This window comes from Diabrotica virgifera, chromosome 6 (assembly GCF_917563875.1).
Source record: "Diabrotica virgifera virgifera chromosome 6, PGI_DIABVI_V3a".
Classification (NCBI taxonomy): domain Eukaryota; kingdom Metazoa; phylum Arthropoda; class Insecta; order Coleoptera; family Chrysomelidae; genus Diabrotica; species Diabrotica virgifera.
In genome coordinates this window covers 224,594,306-224,616,775 of record NC_065448.1, presented here as the reverse complement: position 1 = coordinate 224,616,775, position 22,470 = coordinate 224,594,306, and the positions used below count along the sequence as shown (strand labels likewise).

At 31.0% G+C, this 22,470-nt stretch overlaps 1 protein-coding gene and 1 long non-coding RNA gene across 2 annotated transcripts in view; one reads left to right on the top strand and one right to left on the bottom strand.

The window, feature by feature from the left end:
• Positions 1–21,265, bottom strand: part of LOC126887282 (cell division cycle 5-like protein) — a 57,589-nt gene extending 36,324 nt beyond the window's left edge. Inside the window, exons 1-6 of the mRNA XM_050654693.1 lie at positions 21,092–21,265; positions 20,752–21,017; positions 17,461–17,659; positions 14,309–14,569; positions 8,171–8,463; positions 3,333–3,637 (exon numbers count right to left, since the gene is read on the bottom strand). Coding sequence (XP_050510650.1) covers positions 3,333–3,637; positions 8,171–8,463; positions 14,309–14,569; positions 17,461–17,659; positions 20,752–21,017; positions 21,092–21,136 — 1,369 coding nt within the window. The 5' untranslated portion in view covers positions 21,137–21,265. The remainder of the gene's footprint in view (positions 1–3,332; positions 3,638–8,170; positions 8,464–14,308; positions 14,570–17,460; positions 17,660–20,751; positions 21,018–21,091) is intronic.
• Positions 21,266–21,337: 72 nt separating this feature from the next.
• On the top strand, positions 21,338–22,169 carry LOC126887283 (uncharacterized). Its single transcript, XR_007699006.1, has 2 exons — positions 21,338–21,673; positions 21,730–22,169. It is a non-coding gene; the product is annotated as an uncharacterized LOC126887283 (long non-coding RNA).
• The last annotated feature ends 301 nt before the right edge of the window (positions 22,170–22,470 follow it).

The window sequence follows — 22,470 nt, the reverse complement described above, 5'->3', positions numbered from 1 at the left end:
TACCTACACGAACGGCAGTTTAAAGTAAAAGTTAATGAAGAAGTCTCGGAATACAAGCCTATTCACTCTGGCGTACCACAAGGGAGCATACTAGGACCATTATTGTACATACTATATACATATGACTTGCCTACAAATGATAAAACAACCATCGGGACATTTGCAGACGACACTGCTATTTTTGCCAAGCATGACGATCCTATTGCAGCAACACAAAATCTCCAAGAGCATCTAAACTCACTTGAAATATGGCTGAAGAAGTGGAAGTTTAAGGTAAACGAAACAAAATCATCCCATATAACATTCACTCTCCGGACTGGAACCTGCCCACCAGTAACCATCAATCAAATAAAAATACCACAAAGTAATCAAGTCAAATATCTAGGGCTACACTTTGACAATAAACTCAACTGGAAACACCATATAACAAAGAAAAGAATGCAACTTGACCTAAAAACCAAAGAACTTTACTGGCTCATTGGAAGAAATTCCCATCTTTCAATAGAAAACAAATTGCTAATATATAAAGCAGTGATAAAGCCAATCTGGACTTATGGCATTGAACTGTGGGGCTGTGCTAGCAAATCCAATACTGTGATTATCCAGAGAGCGCAATCCAAGATACTTCGAGCAATAGTTAATGCACCATGGTATGTATCAAACCAAACTCTACACACAGATCTAAAAATTCCATATGTAACCGAAGTCATCCGAGAAAACAACAGAAAACACCACAACAAACTAGAAGACCATCCTAATCCACTACTTCATCCACTACTGCAACCTGTCCACAATAGAAGACTAAGAAGAAGCTGGCCCTCCGACCTAAGAGGTAACTGAGGAAACATCGCTGGATGTTTACCTCTCCACGTCACCACATTTACAATAATTTAATTTAATGTAAGACCAACAAATTGACTTATAGATGTTTGTTTTATATCTGATTGTCAATAAAGGGAGATAATAAAAAAAAAAAAAAATTCCAAATCGAATATTTCAATGTGAAATAACCAAAAAACGGAGCACTTTTCGGGGAAAATTCATTACAAATTTTTTAAAGTGTTTAAAAAAGGTTTATTTTTGTTTAAAAAAAAACTTCTAACATTAAAAGTAAGTGAGTTAGGCTCAAAATATTGTTGGTTTTTTTTATTTTTTGGCAAAAAAATGGCGAAAATCACCCCTTAATTAGCTTCTCAAATAAAATTAATTGTTACCGATTTAAAAGTTACTTTACTTATGTATTGTTTATATTATCTATAAGTTTCATTGGTTCAAAGTGCTCAGTTTTGAAAAAAATTGGGTTTAAAATAAAACTTTTTTTTTTAATTTTGAAAAAAAAATCGTAATTGTTTATGGAATTAACGTAAAAAACAATTAGGATTACCAAAAATCTCAAAGAGTACTAAAATGTACGTTTTGCTTTTCTGAATATTTTTGATTTTTTGTTTTCTTGTTAGACAAAAATTGGTTATGCTATGGCTGTTCAAAATTTGCCTAAACTCGTTATTAGTTACTGGTTCAAGCCATTTTAACTACAGCTTTTTCAAAACGAAGCACTTTGAACCGATGAAACTTACAGATAATATAAATAATACATAGACAAAGTAACTTGTGAAGTGGTAATATTAAAAGGTATATGTGTGGTAATTAGGGGGTGATTTTCGCAATTCTTTTACCAAAAAATAAAAGGGACCAACAATATGTTGAGCGTAATTCACTTACTTTTAATATTACAAGTTTTCTTAAAAAAAAACAAAAATAAACCTTTTTTTAAACACTTTAAAAAAGTTATAATGAATTTTCCCCTAAAAGTGCTCCGTTTTTGGGTTATTTCACATTGAAATATTCGATTTGGAATTTGACGAAGAAGAACCTACTTTTCATTAGCTGCAACTCTTTTTTTCAATTTGTTATGAGCTATATTTTTGCTAAGAATATTTTTTTCGCTAAAATACTTACTTTTTGAGTCATCTCCGAAAACCGTCCAAAAACATGTTTTATTTTGTTAAACATGAACATATTCACTCGCAAATAACTCGAAAAGTATTGACTTGGTAAAAAAACTCTATAGAAGAAAAGTTGTTTAGAATTAGTCATTTTATCTAATTTCGGTTTTATTTTGAATGTGTTTTTTTCATCTTCGAGAGGGGATGTAGAATTGTAAACTTTTTCTTATAATATAATAATAGACAATTTCAACTACCTATTCCCAAATTTTCATCCTTCCTTTATTTTTTTGGGGGTCAGATTGTTCTTTGATCGGGCTAATATTAGGGAACACAGAAATAGATCATCAGGCTGTGAAAATCGTTACAAATATATACCAATATCAGAAAGCCACAATTCGAGTAGACCAACAAAAATCTAAAGAGATTTCAATACGAGGAGTACGACGAGGATGTGTACTATCCCCTCTACTTTTTAATATGTGCTCAGAAGAAATGTTTAAAGAGGCACTAGAAGACATCAATAAAGGCATATCAATTAAAGGAACACTAGTGAATAATCTCAGATATGCAGACGATGCAATACTCCTTACGGACAGCAGAGAACGACTATAAATTTTGGTTGGTCACACTATGTAGTACTGCTCCAGGTATGGAATGGCTCTGAACATAAAAAAACAAAAATCATGATTGTCAGTAAGAACAAGATTGAATACGGAACAATCTTTAAAGGAGCTCTAGAGAAAGTACCCAGATATAATTATTTGAGATGTGAGCTAAATGAACAATGGGACCGCAGAATTAAAACAACGCATTGAGATGACCAGAAGCGCTTTCAATAAGATGAAATCAATACTATGCAATGGAAAACTGGGAATAGAAATTAGAACTAGAGTGTTGAGATGTTACGTATTCTCTATCCCTTTATATGGAGTTGAAGCCTGGACAATTACGGACGCAACAGAAAAAAGACTGCCAGCTTTGAGATGTGATATTATCGAAGAGTATAGAAAATATCATGGACACCCTACATAACAAACACGGAAGCATTAAGAAAGATGAAAAAGAAAAAGTAATACTTAACATTATGAAGAAAAGAAAAATGAGCTACATTGGTCACATACTAAGATTTAAAAATATGAGTTGACGCGAAAGGAAAAAGAGGACCGGGGAGACGACGCACGTCCTACTTGAAACATTTAAAGCAGTGGAGTGGAAAAACAATAATAGAACCCTTCAGAACCGCTGCAGACATAGTAAAATGAGCCATGGTGATCGCCAATGTCTTTAAAGGACGAGGCACATGAAGAAGAAGGGTTTCTCAAGTTAAAACTAAACCAACAACTTAAATAGCTTAATTGTTAATAGTTAAAGCTTAATCCTTACCTTCCTCTGGATTAATACTAAGCTTATCCCTAACCGAAGGCGTCATTCCTACCGGCGTCTTCCCCACAGGCACCAAAGCGCCACTTCTAGGCGTCATAAATCCAACGCTACTGCCAGGAGTGCCAGCTCCGTCACTCCTACTGGATCTGAAGGGCGTAGCAAGCACGGTATTCGGGGTGCTGACGGTCTGAGCTTGGGGCAGGACCCCGCTGAAATCTGAATTGTGTAACGGAGTGTTAATGCCGCCTTTGAGGGGCGTATCTACGTGTGTGAGCGCCATCATGTTCTGAGCTTCTTGCAAAATCCTGTGAAGAAGATATAAAAATTTAAAAACCTAAAAAAAATTTTCAAAAACATTATGTACGAAAAAAGTTTTATCAATTTAATGGTTTCTGATAAAGAAGCAATCCAATAAAAACAAGCTGAAAATGCGAGCATTATCATAACGAAAACTTTGTTTATTTACGTATTTTAATTCATAATATGGAAAATTGCTGTTATGAAAAGTTGTTTAGAATTAATATTTATGTTTTAATGTGCAATTATTTAATTCTAATTTAAATGTTATGAACTATAAAGGTACTTTACTCTTGATCAAAATTCATATTTTTTATATATCTCGTATAAAATTAATAAAATGGTATATATGATGGTTGCATCATAAATCTTAGAACATGAAAAGCTTTTTATGAAGAAAAACTTTTCTTCGTCAAATTAAAAATAAAAGAGTTATAAATGAAAATGTTGTTGGTATCCATAATTTAAGAAAAATCTTCAAATATTTTTTTCCATTAGAAGGATCTAATTATTGCGCATATCAGACCATAATTTTTTATTCCAAACAATATTATTTCCTATAGTCGGTTCGCAAACTCAGACACAACTGGCTAGTGATTTTAGTCACTAGCCACCTTCCCTTCGGGTCGTGAAATTAAAACTGTCAAAGTGTCACTCGGGAAAAATTCAATAATTTTTGAGCTCTTGTGCAATTACTACTGGTAATTTGTTTTTATTTTTAGCATTTTTTCTAAAAATAAATAAAAACTGTACATACTGCCTTCTTCCATTAATTTTAGTTTGTATAACTATCCTTTATCTGAATGGATGAAGGGGGTATGTTGCATGAAATAATACTCTATAATCAGTTTTACAGAAATTTATGTAATTGAACACAAAATAATCTTCTTCTTCATGTGCCGTGCTCGATTATCGAGCGTTGGCTATCAAATTGGCTATAGTAATTTTGTTGAGGGCAGCTCGGAAAAGGGATGCAGAGGATCTGTTAAACCATTCTCGCAGGTTTCTAAGCCATGAAGGTGTTCTTCGACCTGGCCTTCTTCCGTCTACCTTGCCTAGTATTATTAAATGGAGTATATTATACAGAGTGAGTTTTATGTATGGAAAGCCTCAATTATCTCAGGAACGGTTTGCACGATTTTTTATAGATTTTGGTGAGTAAGGGTTTTAGCCTAATAAAATAAAAAAAAGTCAAAATGTAAATTCGTACAGGTTAAAACAAATTTTATATCAAAGTTTAGATGGGTACAAAAGATATTTTCAAGAAAGTATCCAAATCATACAAGGGGATCATTGTTTAAAAAATTAAAAAGGGGTCATTTTTGCAAAAAAAAAATGCTTTTTTAACTGCTGAGGTAATTCACTTATTCATGAAGGTCTATGGGAATTTTTTCTGCAAAGTTGAAGGGTAAATCTTTCACATAAGACTTAATAAATTAAATTTGACCCCCTATTTATTTAAATAATTGTATATAAAACTTTAAAAACAAATTTGCAAAAAATTATTTTTAGCGTTTTAAATAAGAACTATAAAATATCTTATTTTACAGACTAAGTTGCGCTATGTTATCAGTATTAACCAAAAAAAAATTGGTCGAAAAATATTTAATATTTTTTGAGATATTGAATTTGTTTATTAAATGTTACTATATTTTAAATTGCAAAAAAGCGGTTGTTGCCAAAGAAATACTCACCTGCTTAAGATCTCATTATTTTTATTTTTATGTATATTTTCGATAAATGTGTTCATAAATTCAAATTTCAATTAAACTCCCTCTAAAATGGAATTTGAAAATTATTCAAATTTATTTATAATTTGTTTTTTTAATAACGTCGCGGGGATTAAGTATTTTGAAATGTCGTTTCGATAATTGGGTTCCTGGGAATTTTTTACTAATTAACAAAATTTTTTTGTCGTTTTTCTTCTTCTTTTTTTTTCTTCGAGTTACATTACTACGGGCCCTTTTAGGGTTAAATTTTATTAAGAATGTCGAATCTCTGAGTTGTAGATTCTAGACCTAAAAATATTAAGATTTAACTAAAATCTCTTAAATAAAATGTGGCTACTTACTGAGTTACAGGGTGTTTTATTTAAAAATTTAAAAATTATTGTTACCAAGTACTTTAAAACTATTTGACATATCCTTATTATACTTGGCAGAAAGTGTCGCTATTATACACCCTACTAAATTGTGATTAATAAACGTTTCTAGCTAATGCCAGAGGCGTACGACAGGGAATAGTGAATGATTGGCCCTTCCCAAATTCTACGCCACTGAGTGAATTACTATTTTAGCGAAATTTTTCGATTCTCCAATACTTTGTATGTAAATAACTTTATTGGTATTGATAAAGTCATCAGCTTGAGAGATATTGGAAGTTTAAAATGAATGAATGAATGAATCAACATAACTATGCCGTTTCATTTTTAACGTCCAATATCTCGAAAACTAATGACTTAATCGTTACCAGTAAAGAGTATATTATTTACATAGAAAGTATTGGAGAATCGAAAAATTTCGCTAAAATAGTAATTCCCTCAGTGGCGTAGAATTTGGGAAGGGTCAACCATTAACTATCCCCTGTCGTAAGCCTCTGGTAGTAGGTAGAAACTTTTATTTATCACAATTTAGTAGACTGTATAGTACCCACACTTTCTGCCAAGTTTGATAAGAATACGTCAAATAGTTGGAAAGTACTTGGTAAAAATAATTTTAAAATTTTTAAATAAAACACCCTGTAACTCAGTAAGTAGCCACATTTTATTTAAATGATTTTAGACCAATCTCAATATTTTTATGTCTAGAATCTACAACTTAGAGATTCGACATTCTTAATGAAACTTAACCCTAAAAGGGCCCGTAGTAATATAACTCCAAAAAAAAAAAGAGGAAAAAAAGACAAAAAATTTGGTAATTAGTGAAAAATTCCCAGGAACCAAATTATCGAAACGGCATTTCAAAATATTTAATCCCCGCGACGTTATTAAAAAAACAAATTATAAACAAATTTGAATAATTTTCAAATGCCATTTTAGGGGGAAGTTTAACTGAAATTTGAATTTATCAATACATTTATCGAAAATATACATAAAAATAAATATAATCACGATTTAATACAGGTGTATATTTCTTTGGCAACAACCGCGTTTTTGCCATTGAAAATAGAGTAACATATAATAAACAAATTCAATATCTCAAAAAATATTAAATACTTTTGGACCAATTTTTTTTAATGAATGCTGATAACATAGCGCAACTTCTCCTGTAAAATAAGATATTTTAGAGTGCTTATTTAAAACACTAAAAATATTTTTTTGCAAATTTGTTTTTAAAGTTTTATGTATAATTATTTAAATAAATAGGGGGTCAAATTTAACTTAGTAAGTCTTATGTGAAAGACTTACCCTTTAACTTTGCAGAAAACAATCCTATAGACCAGAGGTCGGCAACGTTTTTAATGTAAATAGTGAAATACTAAATTAAAAATTCATGGCGGGCGCCAATTATTTTGGACCTAACAAATATATAAATATAAACGTATAAAAAATATAGGTTTTGAATTTCTTATCTAAATTAACAATAGTTTAAGGGCGCATTAAAATTTATTGAAGGGCGCATTGGCGCCCGCGGTCGCCCCGTTGCCGACCTCTGCTATAGACTATAGACCTTCATTAGTAATTGAATGACCTCTAGCAGTTAAAAAAGTAATTTTTTGCAAAAATGACCCCATTTTAATTACTTAAACAATGGTCCTCTTGTATGATTTGGATACTTTCTTGAAAATATCTTTTGTACCCACCTAAACTTTGATATAAAATTTGTTTCAATCTGTACGAATTTACATTTTGATTTATATATAGTGTAATTTTATTTTACTAGACTATTTCTATTGCGGACGATATTGTAGTGGTAATTAAATTGTTGTCAGATCTTCCGTTTTTGTGGAAATCTAATGAACTTTTTTATTTCAAATGGAACACCCTGTATATTTTTTGCGTTTTGAAGTCATTAAGAAATGCTGATTATTTTTCGTATTATATTACCTATACCTAAATGCCATAATTACAGAGTTATTGCTACATTTATTTAAAAAAATATATTTTAAACAAATTATAAAAATCAATTTGTTCGGCCCGGATAGACTTTATTTTAGGTTCTTTAGATCATTGGAAACAAAAAAGGCCTTTTGTAATGTTTCTCTAAAGTTAATCGTTTTCGATTCTGCTACAAATACTAAAACTATAAGAGATGATCTGCTTAGATAAAACTAACCGAGATTTAAAATTTAAACCTGAAAAAAATGAAAATTGTTTCATACCTCCTTCTTCCATTCAATAATCGTATTTTACATGTTACATACCACTTTCATCCACTAGAATATCTCTTATTAAACTTTTTAGAGGTACAGGACAAGTGTCATATGATAGTGAAGTTACATACCACCTTCATTCACTAGGAAACTCAAAATTTTAGAAAATGTGACATACCCCCTTCTTCCACTTAGGTCTTCAATTATTAGGAGAATTTTAAATTACTTACCTATCAGTCTGGGGCGCCGGAGTCCTTGGTGTAGCAGCCGCTTGAGGATTGAAAGTATAATCATTCAACAAAGTGTCAGTGGTTTCAACACCGCTTTCTGTAACTATTTCCCTAGCTGCTTCACTCGCTTTGCCCAACTTCACCACTTGGTGCATTTCCTGGTCTGAAATTTGTGGTTCCGGAAGCACTAACTTGGATCGTTTCTTAGCTGGTTCCTGGTTTTGTAACATAGCTTGAGGAATGTCGTTTTCCTTGCGCTGCTTTAGTTTCTGTTTATCTTTCTTACGTTCTCTCTGGAATTACATAAAAATGATTTATTAACTTTCATTTTCTAACAACTAAAAGCGGAGTACATGTTCGAAATTTTTCTTCCAGTTTGTCATTTGACCAAATTCAAACTGATGAACTTCATAATAGCTCAAAAGTTTAGCATTTAACTGGTCCCAAAGACAAACTTTTAGACAAAAAGTGGCGAAGGAAGGTGCATCTACAATTAAATACACTTCTAAGCCTATTGTCCGATTTAAGTGATGTTATATCCTTATCCGCTGTGAGCTCGTACTTAGGTAGACGGGATATTTAAAAGTTCGTGAGCGCCAGTAGTGACAAGTCAGCGAACTTTTGTTGGAAATTTGACATAAATGTCAAAGTGATTAATTTAAAACATTGAAATTTAAAACATTAATAGGAAAAAATATTAGTTGGCCAAAGGTATGGTATATATTTTACATTAAATATACTTACGTTTTAAATACTGAATTTAAGTTTTTTTAATGTTCCGTAATATGTAATTATAAATTAATCTATTAATCTTAGCGCCATCTACATGATAATTGTGAAAGTGTCCGAAGTAAGAAACTAATATTTCATCAATAGAACGTCAAAATGATTAGCAAAATCTTAAATAAAAAAATATGAAAAAATATTTTTAAGAAACGCTTTTCTCTAGTTATGTGTGACTAAAATTTAAAATATAAAAAAATAGCCAAAGAGCAAAATATAAAAAAATGAAACTCAAAGGATTATTCTAAAAAAACGTTCGTTAAAAAAATGAAAAAATCTAACACATTCGTTAAAGAAAAGCGTGGGGCGCTATCCTCAAACCGTTTGTTCGCTTTTCTTTAACGAATGTGTTAGATTTTTTCATTTTTTTAACGAACGTTTTTTTAGAATAATCCTTTGAGTTTCATTTTTTTATTTTTTGCTCTTTGGCTAATTTTTTTTATATTTTAAATTTTAGTCACTCATAACTAAAGAAAAGCGTTTCTTAAAAAAATTTTTTTTCATATTTTTTTATTTTTTACTTTTTAGTCTTACACTTTTCAAACATTAAAATATATCTGCATGTTTAGAAAAGGATGTAAGTATATGACAGATACCTTTTTGCATTAATTTCAACTTTTGATATATACATTGTACATTTTCTGTAATTTCTTCATACATTTCTTGAATAAAAATCATTATTTACACCTATTACAGTTTTCGCAGTCTTTCCATCTCTTCTAATACTTTACTATGGCACTGTGTAGACCCTGTTAATTTCTCGCAATGCAGTTCTTCGATGCGCAAGCCGTCTAAAGGTGCGTATCCATACAAGGGTAAACCCCGCTCGGTGTAGTAGCTCCATGTAGTGGATACGTCGGTGATCGCTGCTCGGCGCTTACCCTCTTCGATTCAACCGGTTTGCGGTTTACATGTAGGGGAGCGCATGCCGTATCCATTTGAGCAGCTACACCGAGCGGGGTTCACCCTCGTATGGATACGTACCTTAATGATCGCACTCGGCTCGATGCAACGTAAGCTTTGCAGGCTCAATAGACTTTCGGGCCCAAGTTCACGACAGCGTAGTCAACAGTCGAACCTTGCGTTTTATGGACAGTCGAAGCCCATGACAATACTAAGGGCAGCATTCGTCTCTCTGCGGTGCCATAACTTTTTTCGCTGAAAACTGGATATAAATCGGACAGAAACTGGATAAATTTGAAACTTTATTGTTTATGTATGAAGCATAACGTAAACAATTAACGTAAAAAGTCAAATTATGTATAGTTCATATAATTAGCTACAATCTGTAAAATTTTCAAGTTTCTGCATTGTTAAAAACAAGAGAATTTAAGCTTTTTCCATTAAAATCGTTTTTTTTTATTTAAACAATTCATAAACACATAAAAAAATTTTTGATCGACTATACGTGTATTGTTCCCACGAATGCATATGTTTGCAAAATTTCATTCATTTGCATTGAAGAAAATTCAAATTAACGTCTAAAGATTTGACGCAAACGATTGAACTAAATAAAAGCGTTTAAAAAATCGATTACAATTTCATTACTTTTTTTCGTTGTAAATATTACGCGATAAAAATGAAATAATAAATTTAAAAATTTCCGGCGAAAGTTGCATTAGTAATCCGCTAGTTAGCGATACCAGCGAAGCTCAGAGCGAATAGGGCTTTTCATCGATTGTCATTTGTTTCGAGCTTCTGACATATGTTATATAATCTGTGAATAATATTAATATACACGGATTATACGACATATGACAGCTCCAAACAAATGACTGTGAATGAAAAGCCCCTTATTCTTTAACAATATGGCTGTAATAATATTGTTGCTAGACAGGTAAATTGTCCTTGTATACCGGGTGTACCAATCAAACTGTGATATTTTTCTCAAAGTTCGCGTGACCCTGTGGAATATTCTAGCATTTATAAAATATTAAAATTAAAACCCAACTATAGCCCCATGTTTTCTTAACATTCTGTTTTTTTTTATTCATTCGCTTATGTTGGATAATAAAAAAAGTTAGGTACTTTAACAACTAGCCTTGTTTTTCATCAATACAGGGTGTTTTTAAATAATATGGCAAACTTTAAGGGGCAATTCTGCATGAAAAAATAATGACTGTTTGCTTTATAAACATATGTCCGTAAATGCTTCGTTTTCGAGATAGGGGGTGTTGAAATTTTTCTTACAAACTGACGATTTATTTATTGCTCCAAAACCGGTTAAGATATGCAAATGAAATTTGGTGGGTTTTAAGAGATAGTTATTGCGTATTTTTTTATATACAATTAATAATTTAATATTCACATGGTGAACATAAAATTCGTAATTGTAGATATGTCAAAAAATGCACAATTACTACCTCTTAAAAGCCACCAAATATTATTTGCATATCTCAACCGGTTTTAGAGCAATAAATAAATCGTCAGTTTGTAAGAAAAATTTCAACACCCCCTATCTCGAAAACGAAGCATTTACGGACATATGTTTATAAAGCAAACAGTCATTATTTTTTCATGCAGAATTGCCCCTTAAAGTTTGCCATATTATTTAAAAACACCCTGTATTGGTGAAAAACAAGGCTAGTTGTTAAAGTACCTAACTTTTTTTTATTATCCAACATAAGCGAATGAATAAAAAAAACAGAATGTTAAGAAAACATGGGGCTATAGTTGGGTTTTAATTGCAGTACTTTATAAATGCTAGAATATTCCACAGAGTGACGCGAACTTTGAGAAAAAATCACAGTTTGATTGGTACATTCGGTATACAATAACAATTTACCTGTTTAGCAACAATATTATGACAGGCGATATTGTTAAAGATTAACACTGTTGCTAATAAACCAAGTATAAAAGTTATACTGACAATAAATCAGGTATAGGCAAAATCACTACCAATAAACATGGGATAACTTAGATATATGATATACTTGGTATAAAAATTTAGTCCAAGTTTATACCGACCCACACCCTTGTTTAAGTCTGGTATAACCTATTTTATGAATGTCAATGTCATCAGAGACAAAAATATATTATCTTTTGATTTATTTTGTGAGTAATTATATAATAAAAAAATGTGTTTAAGGGGTATTGCGGCTGTCAAAGAAGCTGATAATTTAATTAACATAAGATTAACAAAGATAGAATAAATCCCTTTTCACAATACACCGATAAGGAATTCAGAATTAAATATCAGTTTTTCTAAAGATGGTGTACGAATTTTAGAAAACTTATTTGAATTTGGTATTGCATGAAAAGTTGAGTCAAACAGTCCATATAATGCTCAACAAATTTCAAAATGATTCGTCAATTAGTTTAAATTTTATACAATTTGTTTAAACCACAGATCTTTTTTTGCAATTTTATTGTTCAGAAAATAATACTGATTACAGCAATTCTGTGAAAACCATATGACAGGAATACTGGTATTTTAAACGTATTTAAAAAAAATCAATAAAAACTCATTTTTATCATTCCGAAAACATTTTACAGAAGTAGAGTCAATTTTGGCTTATAAACAATTTGAATAACTCTGTTCATATTGACTGTGCATGGACTAAATCTATTTTGGGATTTGAAAAGCTGGCATTTTTACACGAATTTTCAAAAAAAAAAATTTCACCTAGGTTAATTTGGTTTGTCAGTTACAGAGAAAAATCAAAATTGACATATTTGACACAATATACAGAGAGAGTCTGTAAAGTGGAATAAATTCAATATCTCAAATACTAATTGTTTTTTTGGAAAATGCTCAGACCCGTCGATTAGTATTTCAAATTGTCCTTTTTGACATTCAATAATAATGTATACAGGGTGTCCCAATTTAGAGATATGACGTCATCGTCGATTTTCTTAAATGGCAACACTGTCATTTTGATAGCTAATTTGATAGGGTTTGTAAAGTTATACATAACTGCAAAATATCAAATTTTTATTCTCTACCATTTACAAGATAATAGAAAATAACAAAGTTATATCTGTAATTTGGAATATATTCAATAATTAAAATACTAACTGTTTTTTTGAAAAATTCTCAGACCCGTCGATTAGTATATCAAATTGTCCTTTTTGACATATAATAATAATGTATACAGGGTGTCCCAATTTAGAGATATGACGTCATCGTTGATTTTCTTAAATGGCAACACTGTCACTTTGATAGCTATTTTGATAGGGTGTGTAAAGTTATACACAACTGCAAAATTTCAAATTTGTATTCTCTACCATTTAGATGATAATAAAAAATAACAAAGTTATGAAAAAGAAGTAATCAACTAATAATTGAATTTAATTATTTCAATAAATTAAGCAAAAACTCATAATGTTGCCCTCAATTATTGTCAAATTGTCAATGGGCAACGTTATGAGCATTTTCTTAATTGAAATAAATAAATTCAATTATTATTTGATTACTTTTTGTTCTTCATAACTTTGTTATTTTTTATTATCTTGTAAATGGTAGGGAATAAAAATTTGAAATTTTTCAGATGTGTATAACTTTACACACGCTATCAAAATAGCTATCAAAATGATAGTGTTGCCATTTAAGAAAATCAACGATGACGTCATATCTCTAAATTGGGACACCCTGTATACATTATTATTATATGTCAAAAATGACAATTTGATATACTAATCGACGGGTCTGAGCATTTTTCAAAAAAACAGTTAGTATTTTAATTATTGAATATATTCCAAATTACAGATATAACTTTGTTATTTTCTCTTATCTTGTAAATGGTAGAGAATAAAAATTTGATATTTTGCAGTTATGTATAACTTTACAAACCCTATCAAATTAGCTATCAAAATGACAGTGTTGCCATTTAAGAAAATCGACGATGACGTCATATCTCTAAATTGGGACACCCTGTATACATTTTTATTGAATGTCAAAAAGTACAATTTGAAATACTAATCGACGGGTCTGAGCATTTTCCAAAAAAACAATTAGTATTTGAGATATTGAATTTATTCCACTTTACAGACTCTCTCTGTATAATTGTTCTATGTATTTTTGCAGAAGATTGCGACGTTGCCAAACTATTATTTCGGAATAAAGTTGGAATACTTATATCTAACTTATACCAAGTTTATTATTATACCAAATTATTTTCGTACTATATCTACCTTATACTTAGGATAACTATTCTAGATATAAATACGGAATAACCTTAGAATACGAGTGTTTTATTAGTAACAGTGTAAGGCTATAACATGTTAAAGAAATTACTTAAATCGGACAATAGGTTTAGGAAATTCAAGACCAATTTTTAAGGTGGTGCGTTAATTTCTTGGAGAAGTGTAAAATATAATTTATATAGACATAAAAGTAACATTCAGTTAATTTACCTCCTCTTGTTCACTTCTCAGCTCCCCATCCAAGTGTTGCTGCCTCATTTTTGAAAAATCGGGAGCCATAGGATCTAATACTTCATTAGACGTGTCATAAAATCCAATCGCTGGCCTCTTTTCGAACGGTACTTCAGCATTGTAGTCTACTCCTCGTTTTTTCTTTCTACGAGATGTAACTTCTATTCCGGCAGCTCTCAGTTCTCTGCGTTTCTGAAGAGCAGCCAATCTTCTAGCCTCTTCCAATTGTTTCTCACGAGCCTAATAAAAAATTAATTACAATTTTAAGATGTTTTACAATTGGCGGGTGTATGGGGAAAGGGATATAAGTCGAAAAATGCGCAAAATGAGCTAAGTACACCATACATTCCAAAAATGGATATTACACCTGTAGGAAAAGAGATATAAGTCATTCTACACTACACAAATTTACGTGCGATTTGATATGTGTAAAATGATATAACTGACAAAAAATGAGATTTTTAAAGTAATACGGGCTTATGTAGACTTATATGTCAAAATAAATGAAATATTTTGTGAATATTGTGAATAGAGGTATATGTTCACATATGATCTAAAGCGTTCCAATTGTTTTCTGATTTGCGTTTGGATTAATAGATATAAGTCAGATAGTGTAAGGGATATTTTGCCAGATGTATCTGACAATTAGGATAACTAGCAGAGGATAATTAACAATAATAAATTACTAGTAATAATTAGATAATATGTTTTATTTGTACATACCTAGGCTTTAATAATTAAAAATTTTGTGAAAAGAGGCATATTTTCTATTTTTTCCAAAAAATTTTCGATATCCTCCATATTTACTACATAAAATGTGTTCTTGCGTCAGAATTAAGTCATACACAGAAGCTAATACACATTTTATTAAAAAATATAATAATATTGCATTTACGTCACATAAATCACAAAAACCCGTTTTCCCAAAATTCTACTTTTTCGACATATCGCTGGTACCTATGATTAATGTGATTCCTAATACAATTCCAGTGAAAATAATAACTCTTTGATAAGTGTTGACGATACAATTCTTTTTTATATGCGTGTCCGCGAATAATATAGATGCCGATGAAAACAATTATTTCCCTTTCTGTTTCTGTTTCTGCCGACGAAAACAATTATTTCTGAGAACTTTTTAGTAATTATAATTTTCATGGGCCCACAGAAGAAATGATGTTTTTTGCTGATACTCCTCAAAAAATAAATTTTTCGCTAACACTTTATTAGGGATTATAATTTTCACAATCATATAATCGAAAATATTATTTTTCGCGGCGTTCATTTAGACAAGGCGAAAACGGCGGATTCGTTGGAAAAAATATTCCCATGAGATTTTTTTGCATAATCACATTCGTGAGACACCCCAGAATAAGGTTCAAGAAGTCGCCCACGCGAAAAGTGGTCCAATTTTTTTTTAATCAAATTGCAAAAATCAATATTTTTGGCCAGGAGAATTTTTTTTTAGATTTTTCGGACCATTCCGGACAGAAAAGGTCTCTTATAATTTTTCTCTAAAGTTGATCGTGTTCGAGTTATGTATAAACAATTTAAAATTTGAAAAACGCGAAAATGGCCATTTTTAATACTTAATAACTCGGTTAAAAATGATTATTATGAAAGTCAGAAAGTGACTCATATTTAAAGCCCCCTCTTCATGACCCTGAAGAAATTTGTGTCATTAATTTATTACTAAGCCGTTATTATTAATTATTAATAATGAGTGGTAAGATTGACGCGGCTGTAAATGTGAGTGCGAGTGAGATTCGCCATTGGACTGCCTGAATGGCATCTCTTTCGCACTCATCATGGACGGCCCGCCTAATACGTGCATGGCGCTCATTATTTTTACTTAAAAATAACAACTTAGTAATCAAATAATGACAAAAAATCAGGATCTTGTAAGGAGGGCTTTAAACTTTGATCTAGTTACTTTCTGACTTTCATAGTAATAACTTTTAACCGAGTTATTAAGCCTTGAAAATCGCTATTTTTCGTTTTTTTTTCAATTTTAAATTGCTTATAACTCGAAAACGATCAACTTTAGAGAAAAATTATAAGAGACCTTTTTTATCCAGAATGGTCCAAAAAACCTAAAAAATATTTGTTCCGGCCAAAAATATTAATTTTTGAAATTTGATTAAAAAAATTCTTAAAAAAAATTTGGACCACTTTTCGCGTGGGCGACTTCTTGAATCTTATTCTGGAATGTCTCATGAATGTGATTATGCAAAAAAATCTCATGGGAATATTTTCTCCAAAGAACCCGCTGTTTTCGCCTTGTCTAATTGAAAGTGCTACTCTTAACGTCATTTTTCGGAGTTATACTTTTTGTAGGCGGCGGCGATATATCCCTTTCCCCATACACCCACCAATTTTTCAAATTAACAAAATCATAATGTTCCAATAATCCATTCGAACATATAAAATTATTAAAAATAATTTAGTAATAAAAATGTAACTCCACTTTTGACAAAATTTGCCAACGTGACAAAAATACATTAACATGCTTTAACACCTTAAGCGCTTTGTGTACAAAATATATACATTGCAGTAGGGTCCAGGGCATGGTGTGTATAGATGTTATTCACTGTGTAGAGCTGTATTGTAGGCCGTAATTTTTTTACAGTGCAAAATATAATTCGGTGTTTACATGTTAAAAAAAGTGAGTTACTTTGGCCTGGTTTAAAGTCTTCGATTTTTTTAATTTTTTGGCATATTCTGCATAAGTTCAAAATATCAACAAGGTCTGAAGGTTGTTGTTGCTCAAAATAGTCTAGTATAATATTGGCAGCTTCCTCATCTTTCTCATTATAGTTCATTCGCCAGTTTGACCCCAGTTTCAGACACATGATTCATGGGTTTTTCATGTCGTCACAGCTTGTCGTTAGTTAGAAATTAATTTATTCTATATTATAAATTAATTTATATTATAATATAATATAATATAATATAGTATAATCAATTAGTGAAAAAAAAAACAAAAAATAATAAATACTTGATCACGCATATTACCTATCTAAAATAAATGAAAACCTAAATTGTATACTGAACTTATTTTTCATTGTTACATGTTAATTGTTAATATTTAGAAATTGTAGCATATTATGCTTCACTCCTTGTAAAGAACTTACCTTCCTCTTAGCCTTTTTGCCTTGAGTATTAGCTAATCTAGCTCTAGCTTCAGATAACATCTCTAATTCATCTTCATCCATATCTTTGGGATCAGGCCTTGCAGGTTTTGTCTCTGGATTTGGATCAATCTCTCCAGGTTTCAGCTTCCTGGGATCATCCACTGCATCCTCACCTTCTTCTTTCTTTTGCGCTTGATCCCTAAAAATATTTATATGAATTATTATAATATTTATATTAATCCCTAAAAATAATGCAAACCTCTACTGGAGCCAGAAAGTCAAAGTAAGAATTAAGGATCAAATGTCGGAAGAAATAGAAATTCTTCAGGGTGTAAGACAAGGCTGTATATTTTCACCACTGCTACTTAACCTTTAACTACACGCGCTGGCGTACTTTGTACGCCAGATATAAGAATTCTACTGGAAATATATTTAAAAATTTAATTTTTGACCTTGCTTATTTTTCTAACCTATCACTGGAATGTGCTTTACAATTTGGTTTTAGTTTCGTTATAATCGGCGTTCTGGAAAGATCGTAATTTACATTTTATTATTTGTTGTTTCCGGTGGTGGACAATATACCCCAGGATTATATTACTATAAGTCGTAATATAAGTACATATTTTAATTGTTTTTTAGTCATTATGGCAAAAAATATATTTTTCTTTGTAAACAATACTTTTTCTCCTGTAAAAAATCACATTTAAAAAATTTTTTTATTAGTAATTTTATTTATCATGGAATCCAGTTATTCCATGATTCCAGTTATAAATCCCAATTGGCTTACTGAAAAGGAACTGCAAGTATTCACTGATGCCGAATAAGGTTTATAACAAACAACTAAGTGTATTTTTTCAAAAAAAATTAAACAAATCCGCTGCTTTTAAGTGTATTTTCTTGTGGCGTACAAAGTACGCCACGCGTATGTTATAACTTGATGCGCGGGTAGTTAAAGGTTAATATGGAGTGTAAGGATAGGTTGATCATAAATGTTGAAATCCTTAACAACATAAGATATAAAATAGGAAGTGGTTGAATGCTCGAATATCAACACATCTATAAGATATGTTGAAGACACTGTCATATTCACTTCAACTCTACAAAGTCTGACAAACATACTAGAAAGGCTGAATGAAAACTGTACCTTATATGGTATTAAAATGAACTTAAAGAAAACAAAATTCATGGTCATTACAAAACATACAAAAGACAACAAGACACTCCATACTAATAATATCCAGATAGAAAGGGTACATAAATACAAATATCTAGGAACATTGGTCAGTCAAAACGCAGAACAAAACAAGAGATTAAAACCATATAAACATAGCAAGGGCAAAATTTCTGAAAATGAAACATCTACAGTGTAACCTCGATTATCCGTCTCTCCATTAACCGTCACCTCTGTTAACCGTCAGGGTCCGAACATAAGTTGTATTGACTACATAAGCAAAAATTGGGTCATCAATTCATTTTGTTTGAGCATTGCAATAAGCCAAATGAAATTCGATGAAATGTACAGTGTGGTAACAAATGAAGTTATGGCTGAATGGCTGTTTTGTTTTTATTAGCTAAAGATGACATAAACGAATTGTTAATTTGTGATAAGGACACAAACGGCTATCAATTGCTGACAGATGACAAAATCACTGAAGTGGCAAAAGAAGCAGACAAAACAGTTTCAGAAGCTGAAAATGTAGATGATGTTACTGCAACTGACAAAGCTAGAGAAGCTGCATCGCACATGCAACAATTCATCAAGTGGTATTCTTGACAAGAAGAAGCCAATAAAGTAGATTGCAAGATCTTATGAGGATTAAGAAAAATGTGAAGCATCAGTAAAACAAACAAAGATTTCAGAATATTTTAAACCAAACTGATTCATTTGTACGAACAAAAATTCCTCTTATCTTGTAAAACAAAACATATCGTCGGTTTACTGCCAAAACCAACTAACTCCACTTTTTGTCGATTCTGAGTTAAGTACGCCTTTGTACTTAATAATTATCAAAGAATGTACTGATGAAACCAGACACTTGAAAGCAGATTTTAAATGTGGGAAACAGAAGGGTCTCAAAACAACTAATTCCAATGATAACACTTTTATTCAGCCAAAAACAGATATGTGCAGTTGTCTGTACATCTCTGTTTAAATAAAATAGTATTTTATCATTTACGATATTCTAGTTCTGCCAAAACAAGACAAGTGCCTGATTTGGAGGACAGTGATGTTTAAAGTTACCTAGAAGTTGACAACTTTGTACAGCCAAAACCCGACAAGTGCCGAAAAAAAATGTTTTTTGTACTTTTTTTTTAACTTTCACTTCATTTTAATAATTTTTTAACAAAATGTTTCGTTTATAATGTTATTTATTTTAATATTTTTCAGTCATTAAATCATTTTTAAATTCAAACGATTTTTCATTTCAAATAAAAGTTTAAAACGTTGATTCCTCAAAACTTTAAAAAGTGGAGTTAGTTGGTTTTGGCAGTAAGCCGACGATATATGTAAATTAAATTTGAGAGTTGTACTATCAATTTTCATTTTTTTTAATGTTCTGTTAACCGTCTTTTATTTTTTATTTATTTTATTTTGTCTTTTTGTCTATTTTTGTCTCTATGTGGCCATGTCTTTTCAATTATCCGTCATACCCTTGGTCAGGTGCCCTGATGGATAATCGAGGTTTCACTGTATTATGTAGTAGAGATCTAAGAATCAATCTAAGAATCAGGTTGTTGCGCTGCTACATTTTTACAACTTTGCTCTAAGGATCTGAGGCCTGGACATTGAAGCAATTAAAGATTAAGAAATTAGAAGCTTTTGAGCACTGGTGTTATCTCATGGGTAGACAAAATTAGCAATATTGAAGTCCTTGATAGGGTTAATAAGAAGGAAAAAATTATACAGACAATTAAGAGGCGAAAGCTTGAATATTTCGGTCATATAGTAAGAGGTCCTCGTTATAGTCTGCTGCGTTTGATTATAGAGGACAAAATAAAAGGTAAAAGACATGTAGGAAGAACACGATCTCTTGGTTACGAAATCTAAGGGAATGGTTTAGTCTGAACTCCATCCAACTATTTAGAGCTGCTGTAAGTAAAATAAGAATCGCCATGTTGATATCCAACCTTTGATAGAAAATGGAACCTTAGGAAAAGAAATAAAACCAAAATTTTTATACCACAAAACAAAAAATGTCTAAATTTTTTTGTGCTCGATCCTTAAGTTAGCAATAAAACCAAAATAATTTTGATACTACAAAACAAATGTCTAAACTAAAAAAAACTTACAATAAATATTCATATCTTTCCAAACACTGTGCTGCGGTTCTTCCAATAATGGGAGCAATTGTTCTCCACTGTGTGGGCATAAGTTTAGCCAAATGTAACAGTTTTTCATCTTCCTCTCTAGACCATTCAGTTTTTTTAATGCTGGGATCTAACCACTCGAACCAACGGGCTTTACACTGTTTTGCAGACTTTCTGTGAAGTAGCGAAGCTATCCTAGACCACTGGTTTTTGCCATATTTCATAACAGCAGCTTTGAGAATTTCATCCTAAAATCCATTTTCATAGTCAAGTATTCTTAAAATAACACCATAAACGGCTTCACTAAGTTTGAAATACGTACCTCGGTGTTTCTCCAAACACCACCTTTTATCATTATTCTAGGCATTTTGATTATTGTAGTATTTCTTCTAAGTCAAAAATTAAATATTAACTTTTTTGATATTTCCACAATTAACCTCAAACACTTCTTCTTCTTCTTCCTTTATTGGGTTATATCCCCAACCTCAAACACAGAAACAAATCAAATAAACTAATGGTCGCGTTCACCAGAATAATCCGAGTGCAATCCGATTAATTTGCGCTGAAACGCTGACAGTTTTTTTACTAGTGAACGACTGACGTTTGACATTCGATTGAGAGTGTTCTGTGTTCCATTTGTTTATTTTTTTATTCTTTGTTTATATAATTTATAACCTAGACAGTTTTGTTTTTAAATAAAACTGAAACTGTGTCTAAGCTAAAATGGATAATATTCTTGAAGAATTTTTGTTTGGGGACGAAATTAGCAAATGCCGTTATACATTTAGCAGATGTACCTGCCTCACAATTATTCCAGAAGGATGAGATGAAATTAAATATATATAAACCATAATTCAATATCCAATTTAGAGAACATTTTCGTATGTCCAGAACTACTTTCCAGGTAAAATTGTATAACAAATTAATAACATCATGTATATTATATTGTTATATTTCCAGGAACTATTTAATTGTATTGGTCATATCCACCAATTTGAAAACAGAATAATTCTATTGGAAAAAATTAATGTTTATGATGTGGATGCTAAGTAAACCAGAGAATTTGTTGCTGGGGATACGTTTGGTTTGCCAAAGAGCTCTGGACATAAGATTTTCACCCAAATAATATAGAATTACAAAAAATTGGAAATAACTAATCTTGAATATCAATGTGTATATTGAGTTTAATTTTATTGTAAATATTCTATAATATAATTTTATTGTAAATATTGTATTAACACATTTGTGGACACATCTTCATATGCAGACAGTAATTTCCCTTTGTAAGTACATGCATATTAGTCGTATCTGCGAATGGGTTAATTGTAAATCGTAATCAATAAAAATTTTTTGTGAATCAAAAAACTGGTTTGTTTGAAAATAAATGTAGTACAAATGTGGTCATAATATTTATTTTCATGCTTAGATAAAAACTAAATGTATTGTACTTAACACAACCTTTCATATATCTTCCTCCTCCATTGTTAAGCAGAATTTGTTAACAAGAATTGTCCCTCCATTCTTTTTTTAATAAGAGGAATTTCTTCCTTAGCGTTCCTAGTATTTGGTTGTGGCTCTAAAATTGCATTTGTTTCACTGAGAGCATCTAAAAGGTCTCTCAATCCTTATTTCGTTTGACATAGCCATACTCGTAGAAATAATTCTATCTGTATTGATGGTATTATCAGAGAACAACGAACA